The sequence below is a fragment of the Cydia splendana genome, chromosome 7 (genome assembly GCF_910591565.1).
Source record: "Cydia splendana chromosome 7, ilCydSple1.2, whole genome shotgun sequence".
NCBI lineage: Eukaryota > Metazoa > Arthropoda > Insecta > Lepidoptera > Tortricidae > Cydia > Cydia splendana.
This window is the reverse complement of record NC_085966.1, coordinates 12193190-12219244: the sequence shown is the minus strand read 5'-3', so window position 1 is coordinate 12219244 and position 26055 is coordinate 12193190. Positions and strand designations below refer to the sequence as shown.

The window sequence follows — 26055 nt, the reverse complement described above, 5'->3', positions numbered from 1 at the left end:
AGAGAGGGGCCGAAAAAGAAATTTCGTTTTTCGTGGTAGGGCCTGTTTGTAAATGAATCGTGGTGAAAACAAAGTTATAGCAAATCAACTTTGTCCTTTGTCTGTAGCGTAGAAAAAGGCGTAAAATTCAAATCTTGTATGGGAGATCAGGGGCCGATTGCATAACAAACTACAACTTTACTAATATTACAAGCGGAACTCGTTTTCTAATTTCACTTATTAAATAAGGAGTTCCGCTTGTAATATTAGTTGTAGTTTGTTATGCAATCGGCCCCAGGTCGGAAGTTTTTACAAAATTGCCACCTTTTTCTATTGAGAGAAATGGCGCCAGGCCATAGGATGAATTAGTTTTGATACTTTAAATCAAAAAATATAGAACTCGATGCTTTTGACTTATTTCCATTATGAATTATTAAATTCAAAAATTAAAATTAAAATTTTTATTTTATGTAAATATACCATACTAAACAAATAAATGAAATCATTTATTTGCTTAGTATGGTATATTTACACTGTGCCGTAATACTGAGCGGAACTCAAATAATAATTTTCTAGGTATCACTCGCTGGCAAGACTACATACATATTACCTAGAGAATATACCACTACGTTCATGTTTTAGACGTATTAAAGACGTGTATAACGTGTGTAATCAAGTGGGACATATGAAGTTTTATTATGATATCTTTTATTAAAGAGACACGACTAAATGTAAAAATGTCGTTTAACATTTTACTCCTCCAAATCGTATCTTTTCTAGTAAGTACTTAATACCGTGTTAGTATCCATAATACAAACCTATTTATAGAGATGCAACGGATAGTTGTTTGGCCGGATACCGGATGTTAGGCCTGACCATCGGCCGATTATTCGGTATCCGGCCGGCGGAACTATACCTACATTTCGGTTTTTCAGGTGCGCATTGTGCAGGTTTTGATCTGTTTCGTAGTGAACGTTCGCGCGGACTCATTTCTAGGTTCGAAATGAGTGCTCGTGCCAGTGAGTGGAATATTTAAATTGTTTCAAAATTTAATAAACGAGTACGATTATGACCGTGACTGTTTCTTAAATCCAATTTGTTTACTCCGAAATCAAGCAAAGTTACTATCCGGTATCCAGCCGGATAGTAGGTCACTATATATATCCGATAGTAACCAAATATCCGCTGCATCTCTACTCTACCTATTTATATTACATATTATTATTTTTTACTATACGCGTGACATTAATTAATTACAACACCAAAAGCGAATATAGTAACAGCTTTTACATGACTAGTAGGTATGATTACATTTTAATATCCATAAATAAGGTATATTTGTACAGTTGCCCCAATTTTGAAACCTCTTCAAACATTTGTGTTTTCTGGGTTAGCTAGGTAATTAACTGATTAATATTCGAACTTCGAACGAGTGAGCGAAGCGAAGTTTTTACATTCAACTTGAAACACTCGGCTCGGCTGGCTAGGGGCACCAGGGGCACGTCCCGGCATTTAGACGTTTTTTAGACTAAACTAAACTATCAGAGGATAGTTTGTTACGCAATAACTTAAGTCAACTTGATCTAATTTAAATGAAGTAAGGTAAATGTGTAGTTGAGGACATTATTTTTATTCATTAAATTAGCGAGCAGGCTCGATCAAGGCGTTATGGAGCTAGAAGGGCCTAGAAGCTTTTTGAAGGGGTCTTGCTATTCTGGTCAACTCCTTGGCTAGAACGATTTCAGCCAAAGGGTACTTAAATTATTCATTTTATATTTCAGGATATGTTTGCTGTAGCCTTGATTATTCCACTGGTAACGACCCATGTGCGAACTCTTGGCGCTGGCCACATATACGTGGGAATTTTGGGCGCAATATACCCCGCATGCCAATTGGTATCGGGACCCATGATTGTAAATATAAAATTTTCTACAACCTTATCGATTCGTATTACAAACTGCTAGTTTTTACTTTGTTTCAATAATGTTTGTATGTTAATAAAAAAATGTATACCTATGTTTTTAGCTACTTAATCCACTGAGCACGCATAAAAAACAAAATCGCATCGCAATTAAAAAAAAAAGTGATTATAGAGTTAGTATTCACATAATCAAGTCACCCCGGGAGTCCGGAAGACTTGAGCAGGTGGGAGACTTGAATCAATTTATTTAAAAAGAGTGCTAAAAAAATTATATACTTTATCAGCACTCCAATATCACCTATCGATATTTATCTGGACGTGACACACGTGTATGCTAAAAAATTAATACTTTTATTTTGACACTTTTTTTATACATATAATGGTTCAAGTCTCCCCTCCTGGGCAAATCTCCCGGATTCCCCGACATCTTCAAGATGGTTGTGAGTTAGGACCTTTTACAACGTGGTTAGTAGCCAAAATAAAAAAACGAAATAATATAATTAAGAAAAAAATAATTGCTAAAACGATGAATGAATAGAGTATATAATAATTAATAATATATAAATAATATAAATAATTGGGTCCTAAGTCTTAAAATTTTACATTTTTATTTGTTTTGTTACAGGGTAGTTTAAGTGACCTCAAAGGGAGGAGAATGGTACTATTTATGACTTTGTTATTATGTGCTGTATGCCAAACCTTTCTGGGTTTTATTAATTCACTTTGTTTTATATTAATAGTGCGGGGAATTTTAGGTAAGTGCATCTCTGCTTGTAGGTAATGGTCGGACCAATACAGGGTGGGTTTCGATAAAATGCACATAATATTTGAACCCATTTGGCACGGGCCTACGTCACAATAACATTGCCACTTTATTTCAACATAACATGTTACATGGGTACATTATACCTATGGTTAATAAGTTAAAATATTTCTTTATAATTTTATAATTGTCATTTATATGTATTTTAGCTTAAATTTTACAATAACACGTCATTTTTAATTACTCGTTAGCAATATCTTCCGATTCACGAAAGAAATTTCAGACTTTCGGGTAATTCTGTTTATACTACTGGCAACACAGGATAGCGCTGTGCACATTTGACAATTCGGATCTAGATAACTTCATGCCCTGACCGTCATCCTTGTCGAACGCGTGTTAATTGTTATTTCCTTCTCGCTCAGTGTCAGCAGTCGCAGTGTTTTCCAAACTTTTCACGTCGTAAGCTTGGTAATTAATGTGTAACTGTGAATTAGTTTTTCAAACGTTTGTCTTGTATAGATAAATAAAGTTTAATTTAATACATTAGATTTGTTTTATTTTACTATGTTTCTACATGAATAACTTAAAATTAATGCCGTTAAAATAATTTTCACCGTTGGTTAAAATTCTCCCACATTTCAAAGTTTGAGAACCTGTAAACAGCATGATGACGTAGGCGCGTGTCAGTTAGATCATACGCGAATCTCGGAATGGAATACCAGGCGGAGTATATTATTATACCCATGGTATAATACACAGTTACACATTAATTACCAAGCTTACGACGTGAAAAGTTTGGAAAACACTGCGACTGCTGACACTGAGCGAGAAGGAAATAACAATTAACACGCGTTCGACAAGGATGACGGTCAGGGCATGAAGTTATCTAGATCCGAATTGTCAAATGTCCACAGCGCTATCCTGTGTTGCCAGTAGTATAAACAGAATTACCCGAAAGTCTGAAATTTCTTTCGTGAATCGGAAGATATTGCTAACGAGTAATTAAAAATGACGTGTTATTGTAAAATTTAAGCTAAAATACATATAAATGAAAATTATAAAATTATAAAGAAATATTTTAACTTATTAACCATAGGTATAATGTACCCATGTAACATGTTATGTTGAAATAAAGTGGCAATGTTATTGTGACGTAATCGCGTGTCACTCTGGGAATGGAAGACCATGTTTTATTAGACCATGATTATACCATGATCTTGATCAGTTATGGCTATGGTTAGTCAGTGTATGGTTATCAGTTTAAGCGCACGACAATGTTCTTTACTGTCTTTTTTATAGCATGCTATAATTGTAGGTGCATAAGTATATACATATTTCTTATGTTTCAGGCTTATTTAAACAGACTGATGTATTGACCAAAGCTCTTGTGCCTGACTATGAGACAAATAAAAAGAAGCAATCAGAAATATTTGGCAAAATAGCTGCCATGTCTGGAATTGGTATGATCGTAGGCCCTTTTGTTGGAGGACACCTAGCAGAAGGCTTTCCAGAACACGTGTTACCTTTGGTTGCTATCATAGTTGGGGGTTGCTTTTCTATCAGTGCAGGTGATAACAATATATGTTTCAGGAATCATATCTTGTGCAAATGCGAATGAATTAATTAAAATTTAAGAATTAGTCCGTTCAATTAACTGCAGAGGCTAAATATTTTTATAGTTAAAACTAACCTATGAGAAACGACTAATTAGTATTTTTTGTTTGTTTGTCTAGGTCTTGTGTACTTGTTACCAAATTCAAAACATGACGAGAAGCAAGAAAGTAAGAAATTAACATCCAAGAAGAATAGTTCAACAACTGTAATCCAAATAGTACTTAATGTATGCAAAGAGACAGTATTGGAATTGTTTAAAATAAATTGGTCTAAATATGGCACAATATTTTTATTTGTAGTTTTGTTAGATTTTACTATTTTATTGCATTTTTCTAACTATGTTTATTATTTAAAATCAACATACGGGCTTACACCTAAGTCTATTGGTTACATTATATCTTTAAAAGGCCTTATACGATCAATGTCTAGTTATTTGATAGGATTCATTAATAGCTATTATACAAAAGATAAAAAATTTCGCACTAGAAACGCTCATGCGTTTTTGGCTACAAGTATGTCAATGTTAGGATTTATTTTTTCTTTTAATATTTATATTTATGTTATTTTCATGATACCTCTAGGGATAAGTGAAGCTGTTGCTAAGTTGGTGTTTTTAGAAATGGTACTGAAAAGAGGACTTGGTGAACACCGATCGACCTTGATTGGTGCCACAAACAGCGTGCGTTCTATGTCTGGAGTAATTGCTCCCATAGTATCAGGCGTGATTGCACAATATTTAGGTGTACCATTTGTTATTTATGTAGCATTTTTCATCAGTTTACTTGGTTCGCTTATAAGTTACAGGCATACAAATATTGTAAAAGAAGACTGAAATGTTGTTGAAATATATTCGTACTAGCATTATATAAGTTTGTATTATCGGTCTAAGATCCCACGATCCCGTTTCTATGGTCGACCTTCACCAATCTGTCTGACGGATGAAACTATGAAAATATGAAAGAAAATATGTTCCTGAACATAAAAAAATAGGGTTGCCTAAAGAAATCCGGTTTAGGCTATTTTTAATAACATTTTGAAAAAAATTTTTTTTCTTCAAATTTCACCGATTTGTCTGACATACGAAATAAGTTCCAATGGAAAGTATAGAACTTGTACAACATAAATCAACTAGGTTGCCTATCTTTTTCCGGTCACTATTATGTGGTTGCCATGTTTAAACAGGTGCGTTTTTATCGATAATTGCACTCATCTGTCTGACGCTTGAATTATACATCAAAATGTTGGTAATTTTCATGGTCTAATAAAACATGGTCTTCCATTCCCAGAGTGACACGGGCCTACGTCACAATAACATTGCCACTTTATTTCAACATAACATGTTACATGGGTACATTATACCTATGGTTAATAAGTTAAAATATTTCTTTATAATTTTATAATTTTCATTTATATGTATTTTAGCTTAAATTTTACAATAACACGTCATTTTTAATGGGGTTGGCCGGTGGAAGTTTTTAGCAGATGGCGCCATCATAGCTTGCCCCGTCAATCCCTAGAATTGTGTCAAATTTTTGTTTTTTTAATACCCTGGATGCCAGCTCTTTAAGCCGAATCTCATAGAGGGGATTTTTTTCACTTCAACCCTACGATGTGGGATATCGTTAGATAGGTATTTTAAAATAAATAGGGGTCTTAGAAAAACATTTTTTGATTAAGTGAATGTTTTCGGAAATAATCGCTTTGAAAGAATCAAAATATACGTGATTTTTTTTTTACCGTTTTAACCCTACAGTGTGGGGTGTCGTTGGATAGGTCTTTAAAAATAAATAGGGGTCTGCAAACAATATTTTTTGATAAAGTTAACCGTTTTGGAAATAATAATTTAGAAAGAACAAAATACGGGTATTCCTTCTAACTTTTGAACCATTGATCCAAAAAATATGAAAAAATCATAAAAATAGTGCTTAAAAAACTCATTCAAACAAAATTAAAACAAACTTGATAGGTTAAGCCGTTTATGAGTTATCGGTAAAAGTCTTCCCTTATTTTACTTAAAAGCCTGGCAACCCTTATTTGTGACCGGATTTTTGCAGGCAACCCTATGCCACTGTATTCGCAATAAAATTACCAACATTTTGATGTATACTTCAAGCGTCAGACAGATGAGTGCAATTATCGATAAAAACGCACCTGTTTAAACATGGCAACCACATAATAGTGACCGGAAAAAGATAGGCAACCTAGTTGATTTATGTTGTACAAGTTCTATACATTCCATTGGAACTTATTTCGTTTGTCAGACAAATCGGTGAAATTTGAAGAAAAACATTTTTCACGATTATTAAACATTATCAAACTGCACAACGGGACTTAATCGCGTATTTAAGTTTTAAGATTTACCTCCGATCTTAAAACTTAAATACGCGATTAAGTCCCGTTGTGCAGTTTGATAAAAACATTTTTTTTCAAAAATTTTTTAAAAATAGCCTTGACCGGATTTCTTTAGGCAATCCTATTTTTTTATGTTCAGGAACATATTTTCTTTCATATTTTCATAGTTTTATCCGTCAGACAGATTGGTGAAGGTCCGATGTATGGGGGATCTCCTACTATATTTGGTTCATGTGTCCCGGAACTGGGTATAACCAGTAATTGACATATATAGTCTGTCAATGGTCAAGCCACATATTATAGATGGTCAAGCAAATCTAGTCAGTAGAAAAAGGCGTGAAATTCAAATTTTCTATGAGACGATATCCCTTCGCGCCTACATTTTTCAAATTTGCCGCCTTTTTCTACTGACAAGATTTGCTTGACCAAGTTTAAATCCAGCGGAAGCTGTTCCTGCATCATCGTCGCGGTGCGGTGCGGTAGTCTGTAAAGCCCCCTCCAGACTATGGGCGTGAATCGCGGCGCGACGTCGCGGAGCGAACACTTCGAGCAACACACGGAAGGGAGGCGGCATTCGCACTATTTCCCCTCTGCCGAGGTACAAGATTAGCGCGTCAATCTAATCTAGCGCGGGTAATAAAACTAGTTGCACTTGGATTTTTCACTAGACCGAGTCCAGACGCGCGCGTGAACACTGCTGCACAAAAATGCCTGTTTGCTCGGTTTTTTGTTATAAAAAGATTATTATTATTTATTATTATTTTTAAGCTAATTTAATGTTTTATATTTATTTAATAGTGTTGTAATAAATCTTTTCCATGTACTTACATATATTTTTTTACATATCATACGTTTAATTACATTCAAACACAATTATTATATTTTAGTCTCATGTAATTGTTGGATTTATCGATTTTGCGCGCTCAGTACAAATTGCGGATCGGTCGAGCGACAAATCCGACTTCTCATCTCTCAGAATACAATAACATAGGTACTTCAACGAAAATGTGTTAGTGTGCGTGTTGTGACACTTGTCACTTGTCCGTACACAAAAAGAGATCGAGGTTTTGCAAGATTTGTCTTTGACGTGTGTCATTTTCTATGTATTTGTGTCGTCATTACAGATTGGATTTTGTATGTAAGTGTGTGAGAAGTGCGACTGTGTGCACCTTTCCCCCCGCGAAAAATGGCAGAAAGATTTGAGATATCGCTTGGGCCCCTCCCTTCCGATGTGTCGGAAGCCGGTGTTGCTCGACTCGGAGTAATTAACAATGGAGCCGCCATTAACAGGCGTTCCCCTCTGTCGAAAATAGGCGGCCAATGGTCAACCACATGTCAACCATATGTATGGACTGACGTTTATGTGACATGACGTACCTATACATTTGATGTGCCCCTCCCCCGCAAAAAACGGCAGACTATTTTGTACCGATTTTAGATATGGCGTCTCCGTTGTTTATATCCTCTAAGTTGCTCGAAGAGCGAACATATCGCGAAGTTGACGTATGACTCCACACTCGCACACTTCACAGCGATTTCGCAGTTTGGTTTGCGGCAAGATGGCGGAAAAGCATCAGCTGATCGAGTTTAACTGTTAGTTATCTATGGCATAATACGTGAATTAGCTGTTTTTCCATTTTGTTTCCTTGTGAAACCGGAAAATATAGCTGCTTAATATAAAGCCCCCTCCAGACTATGCGCGTGAATCGCGGGCGAAGCCGCGAACGCGAGTGTGGAGTCGATTTCGCTGTCTGCGAAAATCGACTCCACACTCGCGTTCGCGGCTTCGCGCCGCGATTCGCGCACGAGTGTGGAGGAGGCTTAATATAATCATAATATAATTAATATTTATCTTGCCACAGAAGAGCCAAAATAGTGTGTAATGTGGAGTCTTGCAAGTTCGCGCTTCGCGTCTCCTTTGACGCGGGCCGAAATACCGACAAAAAATTGAGAAAAGCCGCGAAGGCGTGAACAATCTGCGAAATCCACGCCACACTCGCGTTCGCGGCTTCGCCCGCGATTCACGCACATAGTCTGTAGGGGGCTTTAGGCTTTAATGATAGAAGACAGCTGTATTTTCCTGTGCACATAATAAAATAGCTGCGATCCGATGTTAAGTAATTCGGCGCAGACTTATTATTATTTATTTATATATTTATTAACATACAGCTTATACAAGTACAGTCTCCCACAAAACAGCTTACACGGTCAGACTTATGTTCTGTATTCTTCGTAACAAGTTTATTTTATAATATTGTGTGTAAAATATATTTTATATTCCGCGTCTGCAGTAATCAGATTAGCTCGGGATGATATGTGAAAATCCGAACGTTCAGATAAAGACAATGAGACAAATGAGACAATGACATTGACATCTGTTGCCTAGAGTTGACGTGTCTGCGGTGTCTGTCATAAGCACGGACCTAGAGAGTAAACCGGACAGAGTACATTAGCCAAAAAGTGTGTCCACATGAGAAGTCAAGGTGGGCCGTTGCATCTCTTTCTAATTAGGGTGACCATAAGTCATATGTATGTGGGATATTAGGATAACATTGAATATATAGTTTGGCTCTATCTTTTCTTATTCGTGCATAGTTATAGAGAATCATACTGCATTTTCGCTGTACTAGTATTATGACCTGAAAAGGGATGGATATAGTTTTTTTTCTCTTCTGTAAAACGCTTCACACAACCTTAGGCACTTAATTTAGTTGTTCTAAAAGCTGTTGCTAATAGGCGCACTGGACCACGAACATGGTGGATCGTCAGGAATGTGGTCCGCCGTAACGTCTGTCAAGAACACGGGTATGAGTGAGAGAGATAGAGAGACAGATATGGTGACAGAACCAGAGGGTCTACCGCGAACCAAGTTCGACGTGTTGCCTCTCTGTCACACTTACGTACGAATTTACAAGTGCGACAGAGAGACAAAATGTCGAAAGTGGCTTGGGGTAGGCCCTCAGGGCAGTGGGGGATTTACAGTATTTGCCGTCCTGGGCCCCAGGCCCTGTAGCAAGCACTAGACGCCCCTTTCTCAGCACCCATCATATAGACTGCCACCCTAGGCCCGGGCCTACTCGGCCTTAGAGCAAATCCGCCACTGCCTCAGGGTCGCGTGGATCCGCTACGCCCGTTTGTTATAGTTTTTAACTAGTACGCTTTTCACTGGTAAAAAAATAAATATCATTTATTATCAGGCGACTAAGGCCCATAGATACATACCTTACAAACTAACATACGTACAATAGTAAAAATCTTACAAGCTAAAAATTATTTCGGCGTCACCGAAAACCATAAACACCGAAGTTCGCAAATTGCGAGCATCTTTCTCTGTCACTGTAATTACTCCTTTATAGGAGTAAAAGAGAAAGATGCCCGTAATTTGCGAACTTCGGTGTTCACGGTGGTAGGCCATCTGTGCGAAAAGAGAATAGTCGTGAAATGTAAAGAAACTAGTGATGTGCCGTTCCCAATAAATTTTCCAAAGAGGGTAAGCCCTCATAGCAACGAGCGCTTTTTCAACGCGCGTTAGAATGAAACAAATGGAAACATGTGTATTTGTACACACGATGGTGGTGGCGCTTTTTATCAAGCCTCGTTTTTTTTTTCGACTTTAAGCGTTGGTCGTTAAATCGAATTTAGCGTGTGAACGGATTCAACCCCTTTTGTAACGCGCGTTGAAAAAGCGCTCGTGCTTATGAGGGCTAAATTCCCAGTAACGTTTCTGGTATCGTCCCAAAAGTCAGTAAATTACGATAAACTTCTATTTTTCTTTTATTATCTATGTGTTTTTTTATTATTATAACAATTTATAAATGTGTCTGTAATGTTTAAGGACTTTGGATTTCAATTTTTGCAATTATTTATTCTGTATTGGCTCTCATTTCACCAATTTAAACATGCCGAAATAAATACATACCTATTTATGAAAACTTACGTTAAAGTACGTAATAAGAATTGTGTAAAACCATAAAGGAAGTGGTAAAACTGGTTCACATCGTGCCGACATCATGGTCACCCTAATGAGTTTGACAATGTCTAACTTGTATTTTTATCGTAAAATGTAATAATTGTGGCTTCCTTGTGAAACGATATTACACAATTAGAAATTATTTCACTCCCACAACCTTTAACGCAACATTTCTTCACCATTTTTAAGAAATTTTGCATTCACGTGTTTTGTAAATATGTCATCAGGTTAGGGATACCAATTAATATTCAAACTTACTACTACAATGTCTACCATATCAAAATTAGTGTTTTTTATTGTTGTGCACATGCTTGGTTAAATCAGTTAATAATTATTTATTTACAAATTTCCTAAAAGATATCAGAACCGTACTCTGAATATAGCACTTAAATAATATAAGAAGGTATTTAATTTTAGTAGTATATTGATATAAATACTACCACAATGGTATATTTTTAACATTGGCAACATGTGCGAGTGAGACACCGCGGCCCACCTTTGCTATCTCAAGTGGACCGTTTTCTCTGTACTGGTACGAACGTCTTTCTGGCTCTGTGATAAGGTTCAATTTAGTATGGCAAAAAAAGTGACAGTTCACTCCTTCTTATAACTCCATGGTCATAAGTCGGTATTTCCATGGTATTTCGGTATAGTTTGGCCCGAAAAAAATAAAATTAATTATGAATGGGATTGCAAATTATTGTAATACATTACAATTATAAATCTATATTCGAACACGTGAATATTTATCAGCTATGTGTATTCAACAATAACAAAAAAAAATGACTTTTACAATCTATCTTCTTCAATGTGTTGCGTTTGTGGTAAGTACTTACATTTAATTTTGTTATTGCAATACAATTTGCTTTTGTGTATTATTCCTTCTACGTCCTGTAACTAAAATTCGCACACGTACCAATGACTTTAAAACTTATACCTAGTTAATTTTATTAGGATACTACAATAAAACAATCATAATAATCTGGTTCTTATCATCAACGCTGAGAGTTGTAGTGTCATGTCGTTCTTTTGATAATCAGGATTTTCATTTACGTTTTCCCGAAACTTTTATTGAATCACCTTTTTATACATAATATATATGCATATAACTCTATATTTATTATCCATATATCCTACTTTTGTACTAAACACGACAATCGAATTGTTTTTAGAGCACCGTACAAAACTTTTTTTTTATTGCTTTGTGACAATCATTTTGTCTTTTTATTGATTATATGTAAAAATAAATTGAAAGATTTGTGGGTGCTAAATTATTGTTGGTATTTGTAGTGATTTAAATGAGTCTGAACAGTCAAAAACTTTTTGTTTGATGTTAGCAATGTGTGAATCTCAATACTACCTGTATTATACTGAATACATAGATATTTTTTCAAATTTTTATTTCAGGATCTCCTGGCAGTGAGCTTGATAGTTCCATTGATTGCCAGTCATGTGAGGACCTTGGGTGCTGACCATGTGTATGTGGGTCTCATGGGTTCTATTTACTCTGGGTGTCAGCTGGCTTCAGGACCACTTCTTGTAACTATAATACTTAACTCCTAATCTTTGTGAAGTATGCTCAAAAGCAATGAAATGGGTTAATTTAACTTACATTTATAGATGGGTCTATCGCATATTTATTTTATTACCTTTATTTACCGACATTTCGACACAGGTTTCACTGGTCATGGTTGCGGCTAACTCCGATAGACCCATCTATAAAATGTGAGTTAATATGTGTTCAAAACGGGAAAGTTTTAAATATTATGGGTTAATTTGTCTGTAAATTTCCCATTAGAGTGGCCTTTTTGTTTGCTCTCCACTTGTGATTGTATAAACAGAGATAAAAACTCATATCTATACTTATCTATGAAAGGTTATGTAATCCCTACTAATAGTATAAATGCAAAAGTAACTCTGTCTGTTACCTCGTCACACTTAAACCGGAATCCTGGGAAAGGACATATGATACTTTTATTCATCATCATCATTACGTAGACGAAGCCACGGACGGGCAGAAGCTAGAGTAGTTTTGCTGTTGACTATCACTGGTCATTCTAAATAATAGAAGAGATAGCCTTTCGCTGTTTTTAGGAGAAAAAAAAACTGGTCAAGTGCGAGTCGTACTCGCGTTTCAAGGGTTCCGTACATCACACAATTTATAGCAATTTTTTTTGTACGTGAAACGTGAGTGAAACTTTGAAATACCCGAACGGGTCAGTTCAAAAACCAGATGTAACATGAAGTGTTATGGCGCGGTGGCTTATATCTCTGCAACTATGCAAAGTAGCTTGGATAGGAATATTAAATGCCAAACAATAGTACAAGTGTCCAAATGCGAAGACTGAAGGCCGAGCTCCGCGTAGGGCTGAGAGCTCGGAGCGTCCGGCGGGTTCGCGCGTCCCACAACTTCCGCAAGTGTTTTAAAAGCGAAGGTCGAAAAGAGATAATACATCTTATACTAAACTTATACCTTTAAACGAGCAATTCAGTGTATGGTCCTGGGTTCGAATCCCGGTAAGGGCATTTATTTGTGTGATGAACACAGATATTTGTTCCTGAGTCATGGGTGTTTTCTATGTATACAAGTATGTATTTATCTATATAAGTATGTTTATATCGTCGCCTAGTACCCATAGTACAAGCTATGCTTAGTTTGGGGTTAGGTCGATCTGTGTAAGATGTCCCCAATATTTATTTATTTATTTTATATATTTATTTATACACATATTTCGGAATCTCGAAAACGGCTCTAAGGATTTCGATTAAATTTGCTATATGGGAGTTTTCGGGGGCGAAAAATCGATCTAGCTAGGTGTTATCTCTAGGAAAACGTGAATTTTTGAGTTTTTATGTTTTCCGAGCAAAGCTCCGTCTCCCAGATATTAGTGCTAGAACACGTAACAATAGTACAAGTACCTAATTAATCAATAGTAGGTACAAGTACCATTGCGGCTGTGTGCCAGATACAGCCTAGTCGACATTTTTTGTCTTCAATCGGACTCACGCTTGAACCTAAAGGCACACCTCTTCGGGACGCTTCGGACCTTCGGTCTTATGCAGATATCGGCCTAGGGCCTTCACAATAGCTGTCTACACCACGTTTCACTTAAACCATTGCTGCTGTGTCCCTAAAATTACCTAAACGCATTTTTGTCCTTAAATCCGACTCACGCTTGACTGTAGATTTCTAATAGGTTTTCCTGTCATCTTTCGGTAAAGAACTATTTTGTGTATTTTTTTCAAAATTTTAGACCCAGCAGTTTCGGAGATAGAGGGGGGAATGGTCTTTTTTTGTCAATTTTTTTTGAATAACTTCTAAACTGTTTATCCTAAAATTATAAAAAAAATATGTTTGAGATTCTCACAATGAGCCCTTTCGATTGATATATAACACGATATAGTTTGGTAAACTTTGTTATTTAATTTTCTTATTTACCCCCCAAAACTAGCCCCTATGTTTAAAATTAATTTGTTGACGTTACATGTCCGTCTTTGGGTAACAGACTTACATATGTGTACCAAATTTCAACTTAATTGGTCCAGTAGTTACGGAGCAAATAGGCTGTGACAGACGGACGGACAGACAGACGCACGAGTGATCCTATACTGCCCTGCTAAGCCAAGTAGCGGCATCTCAAATAAAAATTTAATGCAAACATATACCTTACATTCTTTATCTGAAAATTCAATTATCAACGTCATTTGTTTTTGAGATGCCGCTATTCAGCTTAGGAGGGCAGTATAAGGGATCCGTTTTTTCCTTTTGAGGTAGTACGGAACCCTAAAAAAATGCTTTGCTATTATGGAACTCCTAATTGTTAACTACTATATTAATTTTTTTTTTATGTTTAACTCCCTATATTATCACTTTGTTTCAGGGCAGTTTTAGTGATCTTAAAGGGCGTAAAGTTGTACTGATTGCTACATTATTAATATGTGGTCTGGCCTATGCTGCTTTGGGTATTACTAGTTCACTAGTTGTTATACTAATTATACGAGCAATTTTAGGTAAGTTAGAGTTGTTGTTCTCATTAGGTATAATTTTAATTTTAGTAAGTATACTGATATGCACTGATTTTCTTTAACCAATTGTTATATCAATATTCTTTTGCTAACACATTACTAGTATACTATCTTAAAGGCACTGGATATAAAAAAAATATTTATGTGACTAAATGTTAAAAAATAAACAAATTATGTTACAGGCCTATTTAAGCAGACACAAATATTGACAAAAGCTTTAGTGCCAGACTATGAGCGGAGTGAAAAGAAACAGTCCGACATTTATGGCAAAATGGCGGCCATATCTGGAGTTGGTATGACTATAGGCCCAGTTATTGGAGGGCATATAGCAGAAGATCATCCGGAAGAAGCCTTTAAACTGGTTGCCACCGTTGTTGGAATCTGCTTTATTGCCAATGCAGGTAAACAAACAAGGGTTTTTTTTCCTATGATAATTGATACCATATTCAAGAAACATGATACTATGTCGACTGTACCACTAGAAAGGTCATCAATGATTGATGTTTTCTTTTGAAATTATATTCACATTTTGGGACACCGCAGTCACTTATACAGTTAACACATGAAAGAAAAGGAAGAATGAATGGTAAATGATCTCATATTCATGAAACTTTATGGGCCTGATTTAGTTAAATTATATTTTATCCCTTTCTTCCAAATACATAAGCCATAATGACAGATAAGGACAAAGGATTATTAGCTAATTGAGGCTTGTAGCACATTTATGAATAAGGGGGTTAATCTGTGCTAACAAACCAATTATCTTCAGTACTTTAACAGTAATTATTGATTGAGATATGACATTCAATTTGTTAATTGTGAGTATATAATATATTGTAATTCTTTCAGGTTTGGTGTATTTATTACCAAAATCAATATCAGAATTGCAACAGGCAAACAAACCAGTCAAAGAAAAAATTACATCAAAAGGAATTGTACATAAAATAGTTAGTAGTTGTAAAGAATCCGTTTTGGAGTTGTATAAAATAGAATGGTCCAAATATGGGACCATATTTTTTTTCAAAGGATTGCTTGGGTTTGCTATGTCATTATACTATTCAAATTATGTTTTGTATTTAAAAATCACTTATGAATTAACTCCCAAGTATATTGGGTATATTATATCATTCCAGGGCATAATAGGATCAATTTGTAGTTATTACATGGGATACATAAATAGCTTTTATACAAAAGACAAAGATTACAGTATTAGAAACTTCCATGTATTTTTGGTTCTATCTTTGTCAATATTAGGATTGATTAATTCTTTTAATATTTATATGTATGCTTTATTTTTGATACCTCTTGCAATAGGTAATGCTGTTGGTAGGTTAGTAACTTTGGAAATGATACTAAAGAGAAGCCATAATAAACACAGAGCTGCATTAATTGGAGCATCTAACAGTGTGCGGTCTCTATCTGGTGTAGTCGCCCCAATGGTAGCAGGCTTTATAGGACAGTACTACAGTGTACAGCATGTTGTTTATGTAACATTTTTTGTGGTGTCTTTAGGTTCTCTTGCAAGTTATAGGCACAAAAACAAAAGAATAAAACAAGACTGAAGTTTTAATAAATCATTTGTTATGTTTAAATGTGTTTAATTTCCTTTGCGGCGTTCTTTAATAAGCACAATAAGTACAGTCTAATATTTATATTAAGCCTAAACCATATGCTAAGTTCACTCCTTCTCAAATGCTTGCATTTGTTTCTTCCTCATGTCCGCGATTAGCTGCTGTATGTCCTCTCGATCTGTTTTGCTTTCTGGTGGGAAGATTTGTCGCTTAGTATTTGTCACCCATTCTTCGAAATAAGTTGGCTGGTTAAAAAAGTGGAACAACATCACGGGAAAAGACATATACATCGCCATCCTTCCGACTTCGAGTTTCCAATTGCCCATGATAGTGTTTTATATTGCGGATTACAACAAGTCGATATGATGTAATAATATGTTCCTGTTTTCTGAAAATTCGAAGTAAATATTGTCCTCCTTCTTGGTTATGCTAATGTCAATGTCAAAAGTCAAAACGTCAACCGAAACAGGGCGGAGGCATAGAAGGTAGAATCGTATAGAAGTGTTATACGCGTGCCTCCGTGAGGGACAAAACATACGCAAATGCGACACTGTGATTGGTCGAATTCATTTGTTGCCCACCATTATCCATACTAAAAACAGGTGGGGAACAAATAAAATGTGAGACTATGACAAGGACAAACAATAATAGCTCTTTCGCTGCTACTCCTACTGAAAGATACATAAGACTATCCCGTTCTGTCAGTTATCCCCACCACTCATGCCAGATCCAGGTATATCCTAGATTCATGGGCGGAGGTCATAGAAGGTAGCATCCTATAGAAGTGGTATACTCGTGCCTCCATGAGGGACAAACATAGAACGTAGGATCCTATAGAAGTGGTATACGCGTGCCTCCGTGAGGGACAAAACATAGGCAATGCGACACTGTAATTGGTCGAATTTATTTGTTGCCCACCATAGCCCAAATTAAACTGAAAATCATAATTAGATTCCAAAAAAAGTAAGACAATGTTGCCATTTTTTTCTAGAGCGTCTTGTATTTATGTAAAAATAAGTAAATAAAAGTACTTTTTTAAATCGTAGGAGTAAAATTACCAATAAATAAATGATCTTAGCGTGTTTATTTATAAAAAGGAATTTACTATTTTACAAACAAATTATTGCAGTGGCAACATTGTCTTACTTTTTTTGGAATCTACTTATGCTTTTCATTTTAATTTAAGGTGATGAATAAAAAAAAATGTGAGTCTGTGACAAGGACAAACAATAATAGCGCTTTCGATGCTACTCCTACTGAAAGATACATAAGACTATCCCGTTCACTCATTTCCCCACCCATCATGCCTTATCCAGTTAAAATACTAGATTCATGGGGACAAAACATACGCAATGCCACACTATGATTGGTCGAATTTATTTGGTGCCCACCATAATCCATACTAAATTTACGGTGGGAAACAAATAAAATGTGAGCCTGTGACAAGGACAAACAATAATAGCTCTTTCGCTGCTACTCCTACTGAAAGATACATAAGACTATCCTGTTCGGTCACTTCCCCCCACCTTTATATACTATCCATTCAGTTATATACTAGATTCATGGCGGAGGTATAGCTGGTCAAGCAGATCTTGTCAGTAGAAAAAGGCGGCAAATTTTAAAAATGTAGGGGCGACGGGATATCGTCTCATAGAAAATTTGAATTTCGCGCCTTTTTCTACTGACAAGATTTGCTTGACCGTCTATACTTTATAACATGCATTTACTGCGGTTAAAGATTTGTCTCAAATAGCTTTAAAAAAAAAGAATTAAGACGTTTTTCACCTGTTTAACTCCAACGCCTTTCAGTAAATTATTACGCAAGAGATTACGCACGGTAAGCGCAACTAGCGCAAGTCATGTTAAAGCGGTATCCAGACGGGACTGAGCGGCTACCGCGAAAACCGAAATTCGCAAATTGCGGGGATCTTTCTCTTTTACTCCAATGAAGGCGTAATAAGAGTGACAGAGAAAAATGCCCGCAATTTGCGAACTTCGATTTTCGCGGTTACAGCCCTGATCAACACGGCGTCAATCTCCAATTTTAGATTTATGGTGATATTAGAGCCCTCTAAATGGAAAAAATGCCACAGAACGAAAATACTGGCCTCACAAATTGGTATTCTTGCGTCCGCACCACATTTTATCGGTAATATCGGTCATTATCGGCGGTTGAATTGCGCGAGCCAAATTGGCGTTTGCGGCCGCACGTCCTGATTCGATCGGGCAATTTAATCAGATTGGCGAAATATTGACTATTCTGGATACGGCTTATACCTAGCAACAAATGATATGCGATATTAAATAATAGCTGGATGGCTGTAGGAGCAACGAATTCAATCGGATAATTTTGTCGAATAGTCTGATTAAATAGCTAATTTGATTGTGCGGTGTGGATGCAAATAAGAAATTGGCTCCCCGACCAAGATAACTCTGCAACGATTTTGATAGCACACGCATTGTTATTTATACATCATAATTTCATAGAAGTATTTATCAAAATCGTTGCAGACTTGTCTTGGTTTAACTCTAACGATGTTCTTACATTTCGTGACACGGAACACGATCCTTGCTCGGGTCTGACCCCGGATCCGACTCCGACATCGGATCCGTCCGCAAGGATGGTTGTAATAAACCCTTTCCATTATATTGACGTAGTATACTGAAAAAAACCCATGACTTGTCAGTAGAGAAATTCAAATTTCGCGCCTTTTTCTACTGGCGCTAAATATTGATTAATGTTGGACTGGACCTCTATTTACTTTGTAGTTTCCGTGTAAAATTCCTGTGGTTTACATACATTGTATAGTCAGGCAGACGGATATAAAGACGAATCACGGGTGGCGCCAGCGACGCGGTATTAAATTACGTTGCTATTACAGGAAATTACGCGGTGTAATGGGGACTATTATCCCGTCTATATGGATGGTTCATATCATACTAGACACGGATTTCAAATTTCAATTGTACTCATTTAATATTTTTTGCATTTTTACTTTAAAAAGCCTAATAATAATATTTTTTACCTATAGCGAAATGGTTTATGTGCCCGGAAGCTGTGACCAGGTAAAACCTTAAATTAATTTATTCCAATGGGTTATCTTAACTTTACGTCGTGTTGTACCTACCTACAACAATTATATGTACTGACGACCATTTAAGCATTAGTTTAAAGTAACGACTTTAAAATGGAATTGTAATAACTACTTAGAGGCATACGCATTATAGTGAAGATGGAAACAAATGGGATGCATCCCAGTATTCCCAGTTTGCGGTCATAGGATGAGATGCGAACGGGAATGTAATTTCCTCAGCATTCTCTTATATCATACTGAAGATTATGATAGGAATATAATAAGTTCATTCACATACATAAAACATAGGTGCTTACTGAATGTATTTTATATAATGCGTAATTATTTGGGATTTTGTCTAGAAGACCATGTCGGCTCCGTTTAGAGTCTACATTACATTACATACTTAAAACATTTCATAAATATTATAATGAACGTAGGGGCTTTATGCAATATTATGTAATTTTCTTCGTGTGCGCATTAGTCCTCAAGTCAAAGCTTTAAGCAGAAAATTATTTAAAACACTAATACCTTGCTGATAGATGAGCAGTGGATCCTGATACGTAATACCCTGGACCGTTAAAACCGGCCACTACATAAAGATGTCCTCTAGGTGCAAAATTAATTGATCTGGCTACAGCTGAGGGCTCCGCATCTACACACGCAGCCTATTAGGCACGGTCGTAAATTGTCATATTAAAGAGCGCTTAATTTATGTACAAATCGGCTTACAACTGTTGGTTTTGCATTAAGATATTATGGACTATTAAATTGAGATGTAGGATGCTAAGTCTAAAGCGGAGGCGGCGTTATGATGACCTCTTGCTTTCTATCTTCGGTTTTATATGTACATGTTATCTGATAATGGAAAATCGTACAGGTTTGCGTAGTAGGTAAAAGTATGGTCCAACAAAAATACACCAAAAAATGTGTAAAGCTTAAGACAACAACAATGACCTCCGGTTGCTCTGTATATACAGTTTTTGCGCTCACAAGTAATTATTTTTTCGTACAAAATCCGCTACCTAAAGGTGTCTGGAAGAGATCGCTTTTTAGCGATAAGGCCGACTGTTATTTACATCTGCTTGTGTTGCTGTTTATTTTTGTACTAGCTGTGCCCGCGGCTCCGCCCGCGTGGAATTCGGTCTGTCAGTAAGCGGCTAATTTCTCTCCTTCTCCCCTGGAGGCAGAACTTGAAGTAAAGTGACAGATGGATATGCTAGAGGACTGTAGTCCAGATAAAATATTTTACAATTAGGTAGGTACCACTAAATACAACTACACTCCAAAATCAATGGTTTTTTTCACCCTTATTCAAATTTTACACGTGATTTAAACGACAGAGTAGTAGATGTATATCGGACGATACAGTAAGGTATACGCGCGCGAGCGAAAGCGAAGCGGCCTGCCTGGCTAGAGCGCCACTCACCGTTGTCTTCTTCAGACTCCTGAGGAAGGCCACGTGCCCCTTGTAACCTCAATGCGTTGCGAGACTTTCGCGAATGATTCGATTTTTGTCGGGAAGGCATGGTAATGCGTATAGAATGCGAGTCCCAAATCGTTTGACTCCGACCAGTGCCGAATTAAGATATTTTGATGCCCTAAGCATTTCTAGACTATGGTGCCCCTCTCCCTAGGGTCATCGAGATGACATTGATTTTTTTTGGTAAGTTGAGTGATGTTCATTGCCGCATTACAGCTGAGAATGGAAATCACATCATCTTATCACGAAAATTGACAGTGCTGCAGCAGTAACGTTGCAACAGAGTAATGCTGCTGCAGTCACCATATCGCAGAAAGTTATTGAATACGCGAGCGAAGCGAGCGCGAAAATTTTCCGATATAAAAACGCAATTTGATAGACAGTTGTACATTGTTACTTTTAGTATGGAAATCAGTCACATAATTTGATCACGAAAATTAACTGTGCTGCAGCAGTAACGTTGCAACAGAGTAATGCTGCTGCAGTCGCCATATCTTAGAAAGTTATTGAAAACGCAAGCGAAGCGAGCGCGAAAATTTTTCGATATTAAAACGCAATTTGATAGACAGTTGTACATTGTTACTTTTAGTATGGAAATCAGTCACATAATCTGATCACGAAAATTAACAGTGCTGCAGCAGTAACGTTGCAACAGAGTAATGCTGCTGCAGTCGCCATATCTTAGAAAGTTATTGAAAACGCGAGCGTAGCGAGCGCGAAAAATTTTCGATATAAAAACGCAATTTGATAGACAGTTGTACATTTTTACTTGTAGTATGGAAATCAGTCACATAATTTTATCACGAAAATTGACAGTGTTGCGGCAGTAACGTTGCAACAGAGTAATGCTGCTGCAGTCGCCATATCTTAGAAAGTGATTGAAAACGCGAGCGAAGCGAGCGCGAAATTTTTTCGATATGAAAACGCAATTTGATAGACATTTGTACATTTCTACTTTTCGTATGGAAATCAGTCACATCATTTTATCACGAAAATTGTCAGTGCTGCAGCAGTAACGTTGCAACAGAGTAATGCTGCTGCAGTCGCCACCCGAATGTGACCTTTATCATATCTTACAATGTTATTGTAAACGCAAGCGAAGCGAGCGCGAAAATTTTTCGATATAAAAAACGCAATTTGATAGACAGTTGTACATTTTTACTTAGTCCCAACCAGGCGCGAATCCAGGATTTCATACAGAGAAGGAATGTGACAGTTTTCTATCAGCCTAGCTTCGCATATCGATCGCATAGGGCTAAGGAGCAACTCGGCTTGGCCGACAAATCTGGCGTGCAAAGAGCAAAATTCGCTATAAAATCGGTAACCTATGTCGAAAAAATCGGCTGGCCGCAAGCCCGAAAGCAAGATTTTTTCCATGACTTTAAGGGCCTCCGCGTAAGGTCAAATCGAAAGCCTACGTTGTAGATGTTCTTACGTACCCTCACTCTCTTACTTGATCCCTACGACCCTTCGTTATTAGATGGGTACTTGTACACGTATAAACGTTTCATGTAGGTACCTACTCCAGGATAACTGCAATGCTGATGCAGCCTGCGCGTTTTTTTGCCTACGGTTTTGGTGCCCCTTAGACGTGGTGCCCTAAGCAAGTGCTTATTTTGCTTAAAAGGGTTAATCCGGCACTGCAAATGACAGAGGTCAATGTTTTTTTTTCAAAGTACCCACCTTCGTGGCCATTATTGTGCTTAAAGGAGGCGGTACCTACGTATGAATATGGATTTGATATGGGTGCGATATAATTACGATTAGGTATAATTTATGATGGAGAAAATTTATAATTTTAAATAATTATGCAATAATACGCGTGTTGATACCTATGTGTGTTTATTTTACCACTACGTAACTATGTAAACTCATTTTTAGTTTTCTTGATTACTTAATATTTACTCAGTTCCCCAAAAGATGGCACTGTGCAATGAGGGGCAATTAATTCACTGTCGTTTAATTTTGTTGTATTATTAATTTATTAAATCAACATAATTATTCAATTATTTACCCCCTCTTCTAAACTTAGAGTTAATTTGGTAAAATCTTTCCTCGGTGGCTTATTCATGTCACAACGTATTAAATTCAGCGCCATCTGTTAGTTTACCAGGGTACTCAATAGTGGTAGCATATATTTGAAAAAAGTTTGCCCCTCCTTCCTAAGTAGCGCCATAAGATTCAGGGGCAAACTTAAGTCAATCGAGTGTTGTGGCTACCTCCCCCTTTTAGGGGTTGAATTTTTATAGCCTATTACCTGGCCGGGGATTTTCTCGACAGATTAGTAAAGTTTTCATCAAAATCCGTTCAGCCGTTTTCACGTGATGCGCGTTCAAATAAACAGACAAACAGATAAACAGATAAACAGACAAACAGACAAAAATTCTAAAAACTTTTGGAACGTGTTCTGGTATCGATTCTAAGTATCCCCAGCCAACTTTTTTTCAAATATCTTCCATGTACAGACTTTCGACCGTCTTCAGCTTTATTATATGTATAGATTATTTTCTTTCATTGAGGTGTGCAATAAAGAGTAAAGAGTACCTACATATTTGTATTGCATTGTATATTATAAGGCGAAGGCCTTATAATGTATATAATATGTGTTTGAAGAAACATACATGCAATATCGCTGCATTTTGATTGTGAAATAGTATTGTATCAAACGTGACAAAATTCAATTTTGATGGCAAACAACCTGCATTCAGAAAAAAAAAGTAGGTATACATATTATTGGGCCATATTCCTTTGGCTTCAAGATGGCGAGAGGCTACGGTGACCATTTACCAACAGGCAAGCTGTGACTATTCATCATCATGGTATAAATAATCTCACACGCATGTGACGTAGGTATATATCATTCGCTGAACCTATTTCCTTAAAATTGCCAGGCAATATCTGGCTCCCCACCGAAGAACACAGTCGTGTTCTTAAACTCCTTAGAGGAATCGAGGAACCCCACCTATTCCAAGGAATCGCTTTATATCGGATTGCCGAGGGAGCGGTCGCGATCAGCCGGACGATATTTAGCTGTCTACGCGGGGTATTGCAACTGTAATAACATGCAATGTAGAGTGCATTACCTATCAGATGCTGTGGTCTGCGCTGCGAGCGTGCCAGCGCTAAATGTGGGCCCGGCACGATTCCGATTCGTTATCAATTCTGCAGAGGCAAAGATGTGTAGACGCGACGCTATGGGAAATGGTGTTGACATTTTTCAATGTTGGCATTCTTAAATATTTTGTTCACATCACCTATTCGGAAAAGGGCTTTTTCTTCCCCGCTAGGAGGGATCAAAGTGGCACTTTTCCTCCCTGCTAGGGGGGATCAAAGTGGCACTTTTCTGTTCTAGGACACTGTTTTTGTTATTTTTTGCATTTTTTTTTAGCTTGAATAATATTTTGAAACATAATAATTGTGTCAACACTAAGATTTTTTTATTTTCCTCATAGTTGAAGTGAAAAGCAGTATGTGTCACACGGTATCAAAATTATTTCGTCTTGGGCGTTAACACTTGAATCCCTCATTACGCTCAGGATTCTACTTTAGAATCCATCGCTTCATTCAGGATTCAATTTACCTTGACGGAAATATATCATTTTGATCCTTTTTGTAACACATAAACTACTATTGTAAGCAAATTGTTATCTTTACCATACGAGAAACGTATGTCTTATGAAACAAAGTTCAACTTTTAGACTTTGCTATGAATGTTTATGTAAATCTTTGTAACTACTACGACGTTGTTTGTCAATTCAAAGTGATCTTTCAGTTTCAGTCACGGTTGCTGGGGTAGAATATAGGTATACTGTTTATTACTCATCTGCAACTTAAAATTTATTTAGAACTGTGGCGAAATCAATTGTTTTGCGAGATTGACAATCAGTTTTGATGGCTTATAAATGATCTCATTTATTTCTTAGTGCCCTGTTTAACACCACTTGAGCTTCCTTTTACATTATCATCGGTTGCTTTTATATCATGATGTTCTAATAAAGCAGTCATATATATTGCATTGATGACATTTAATATTGCGAGTGTTATGAATGTCGTTTCCAAATGGAATATTAAATCCAAACAACTAGGTACATATACTACAGTCTTGGACTTATTTCTTTAAATGGGGACAGTATATTATGTAGGCGGTGTCGACTGGTGTCGTGGCGAGTAGGGCTACTACATGGCGTGGCAATGGAGCAGATGTTAGAACTTTTAAAATGAATGGTGATGTCACGGCTGTCTTCGCTTGGTATCGTATGTTCTTGATTATTAGACATTTACTTTAGATGCTTGGGAAATTAACTGGTACTTTTCGTTTAGTCGGGAGGAGAGGACTATAGCTCAATCCCACTCATGCATGAAAGGACGCCTTTGCTGTTCGGTGTAGCGGCGGCGGGTGGGACGTACCTATAGGTACCTAATATAGGGTGAAATATTATTGTTAAAAAAATTGAGCTGATTTTTACATTACCTACTTTAAATTATATGTAATATGTGTTACTAAGTTACCTACCTACTATAGGTATTCGTATAATTTTGTTTTATTTAATCTTCGTGTATTGTTATAAAACTTAAAAATCTAGAACGTGACTGTAACTTCTATATTTAGGTATCATCTTGTCAATAAAATCATTGTTAAAACAGTAATTATTAATAAACTTTTTTAACATAGTGCGGAAATAAATACACTTTAACGATTATAAAAATTAAGTAGGTACAGTACAAGTAATCAACTTTCTCTAAGCGAATACTAGCAGTTCATTCATGATAAACAGCCGTAACTAAAACTTATGAATCATTGAATGATAAACTCCTGTCTTTACTTCGTAAGGTGCCTCTGTAACTTTCATCGGTCCCAAAGTCTCCCAAATACGGAATGGCAAAAGACGTTTGTGAGGAGTAATACTGGATTCCGATTTATACGCATAACCCATAATTGACTTAAGTTTAGGGCAAGTGACAGTTAAACTACTAGTAGTTCGCCCCGAACTGAAAACTCGCGGTTTGCCAAAAACTATATAGAGCGATTGACTTTGTTGCACCTAGGTACTTAAGCCGACCACTGACTAATAGTCCGCCGGACGATATCGGCCGGTCAGTTGTTCGGAACTGTCAAATTTTTGTTCTAACTGACAGGCCGATATCATCCGGCGGCCTGTTAGTCAGTGGTCGGCTTTACTCGTATAGTTCGACATAAAATAGTAGAAAATATTTTTCAAGAAAAAAAACCGACTTCTATGGGGGCCGGTGAAAGATTATTGTACATAGATGGTGCACTATGTAGAAAAGAGGTAAAACCACC

General features: G+C 36.7%; 3 protein-coding genes and 1 long non-coding RNA gene across 4 annotated transcripts in view; 3 read left to right on the top strand and 1 right to left on the bottom strand.

Annotated features, from left to right (window-relative positions):
- The window catches only part of LOC134792184 (uncharacterized), a 596557-nt gene that overhangs the window by 335084 nt on the left and 235418 nt on the right, over nt 1-26055 (top strand). The window lies entirely within an intron of this gene.
- On the top strand, nt 632-5117 carry LOC134792503 (major facilitator superfamily domain-containing protein 9-like). Its single transcript, XM_063763777.1, has 5 exons — nt 632-758; nt 1761-1892; nt 2526-2655; nt 4013-4231; nt 4397-5117. Exons 1-5 carry the CDS (start codon nt 678-680, stop codon nt 5107-5109), a joined length of 1275 nt encoding a protein of 424 aa, XP_063619847.1. The 5' UTR covers nt 632-677; the 3' UTR covers nt 5110-5117.
- On the top strand, nt 11261-16217 carry LOC134792144 (major facilitator superfamily domain-containing protein 9-like). The gene is made up of 5 exons (XM_063763361.1): nt 11261-11423; nt 12007-12138; nt 14481-14610; nt 14808-15026; nt 15475-16217. The coding sequence occupies exons 1-5, from the start codon at nt 11382-11384 to the stop codon at nt 16185-16187; spliced, it is 1236 nt and encodes a 411-aa protein (XP_063619431.1). The 5' UTR covers nt 11261-11381; the 3' UTR covers nt 16188-16217.
- LOC134792145 (protein PET100 homolog, mitochondrial) lies at nt 16185-16596 on the bottom strand. The gene has a single exon (XM_063763362.1). It carries the CDS (start codon nt 16520-16522, stop codon nt 16304-16306), a length of 219 nt encoding a protein of 72 aa, XP_063619432.1. The 5' UTR covers nt 16523-16596; the 3' UTR covers nt 16185-16303.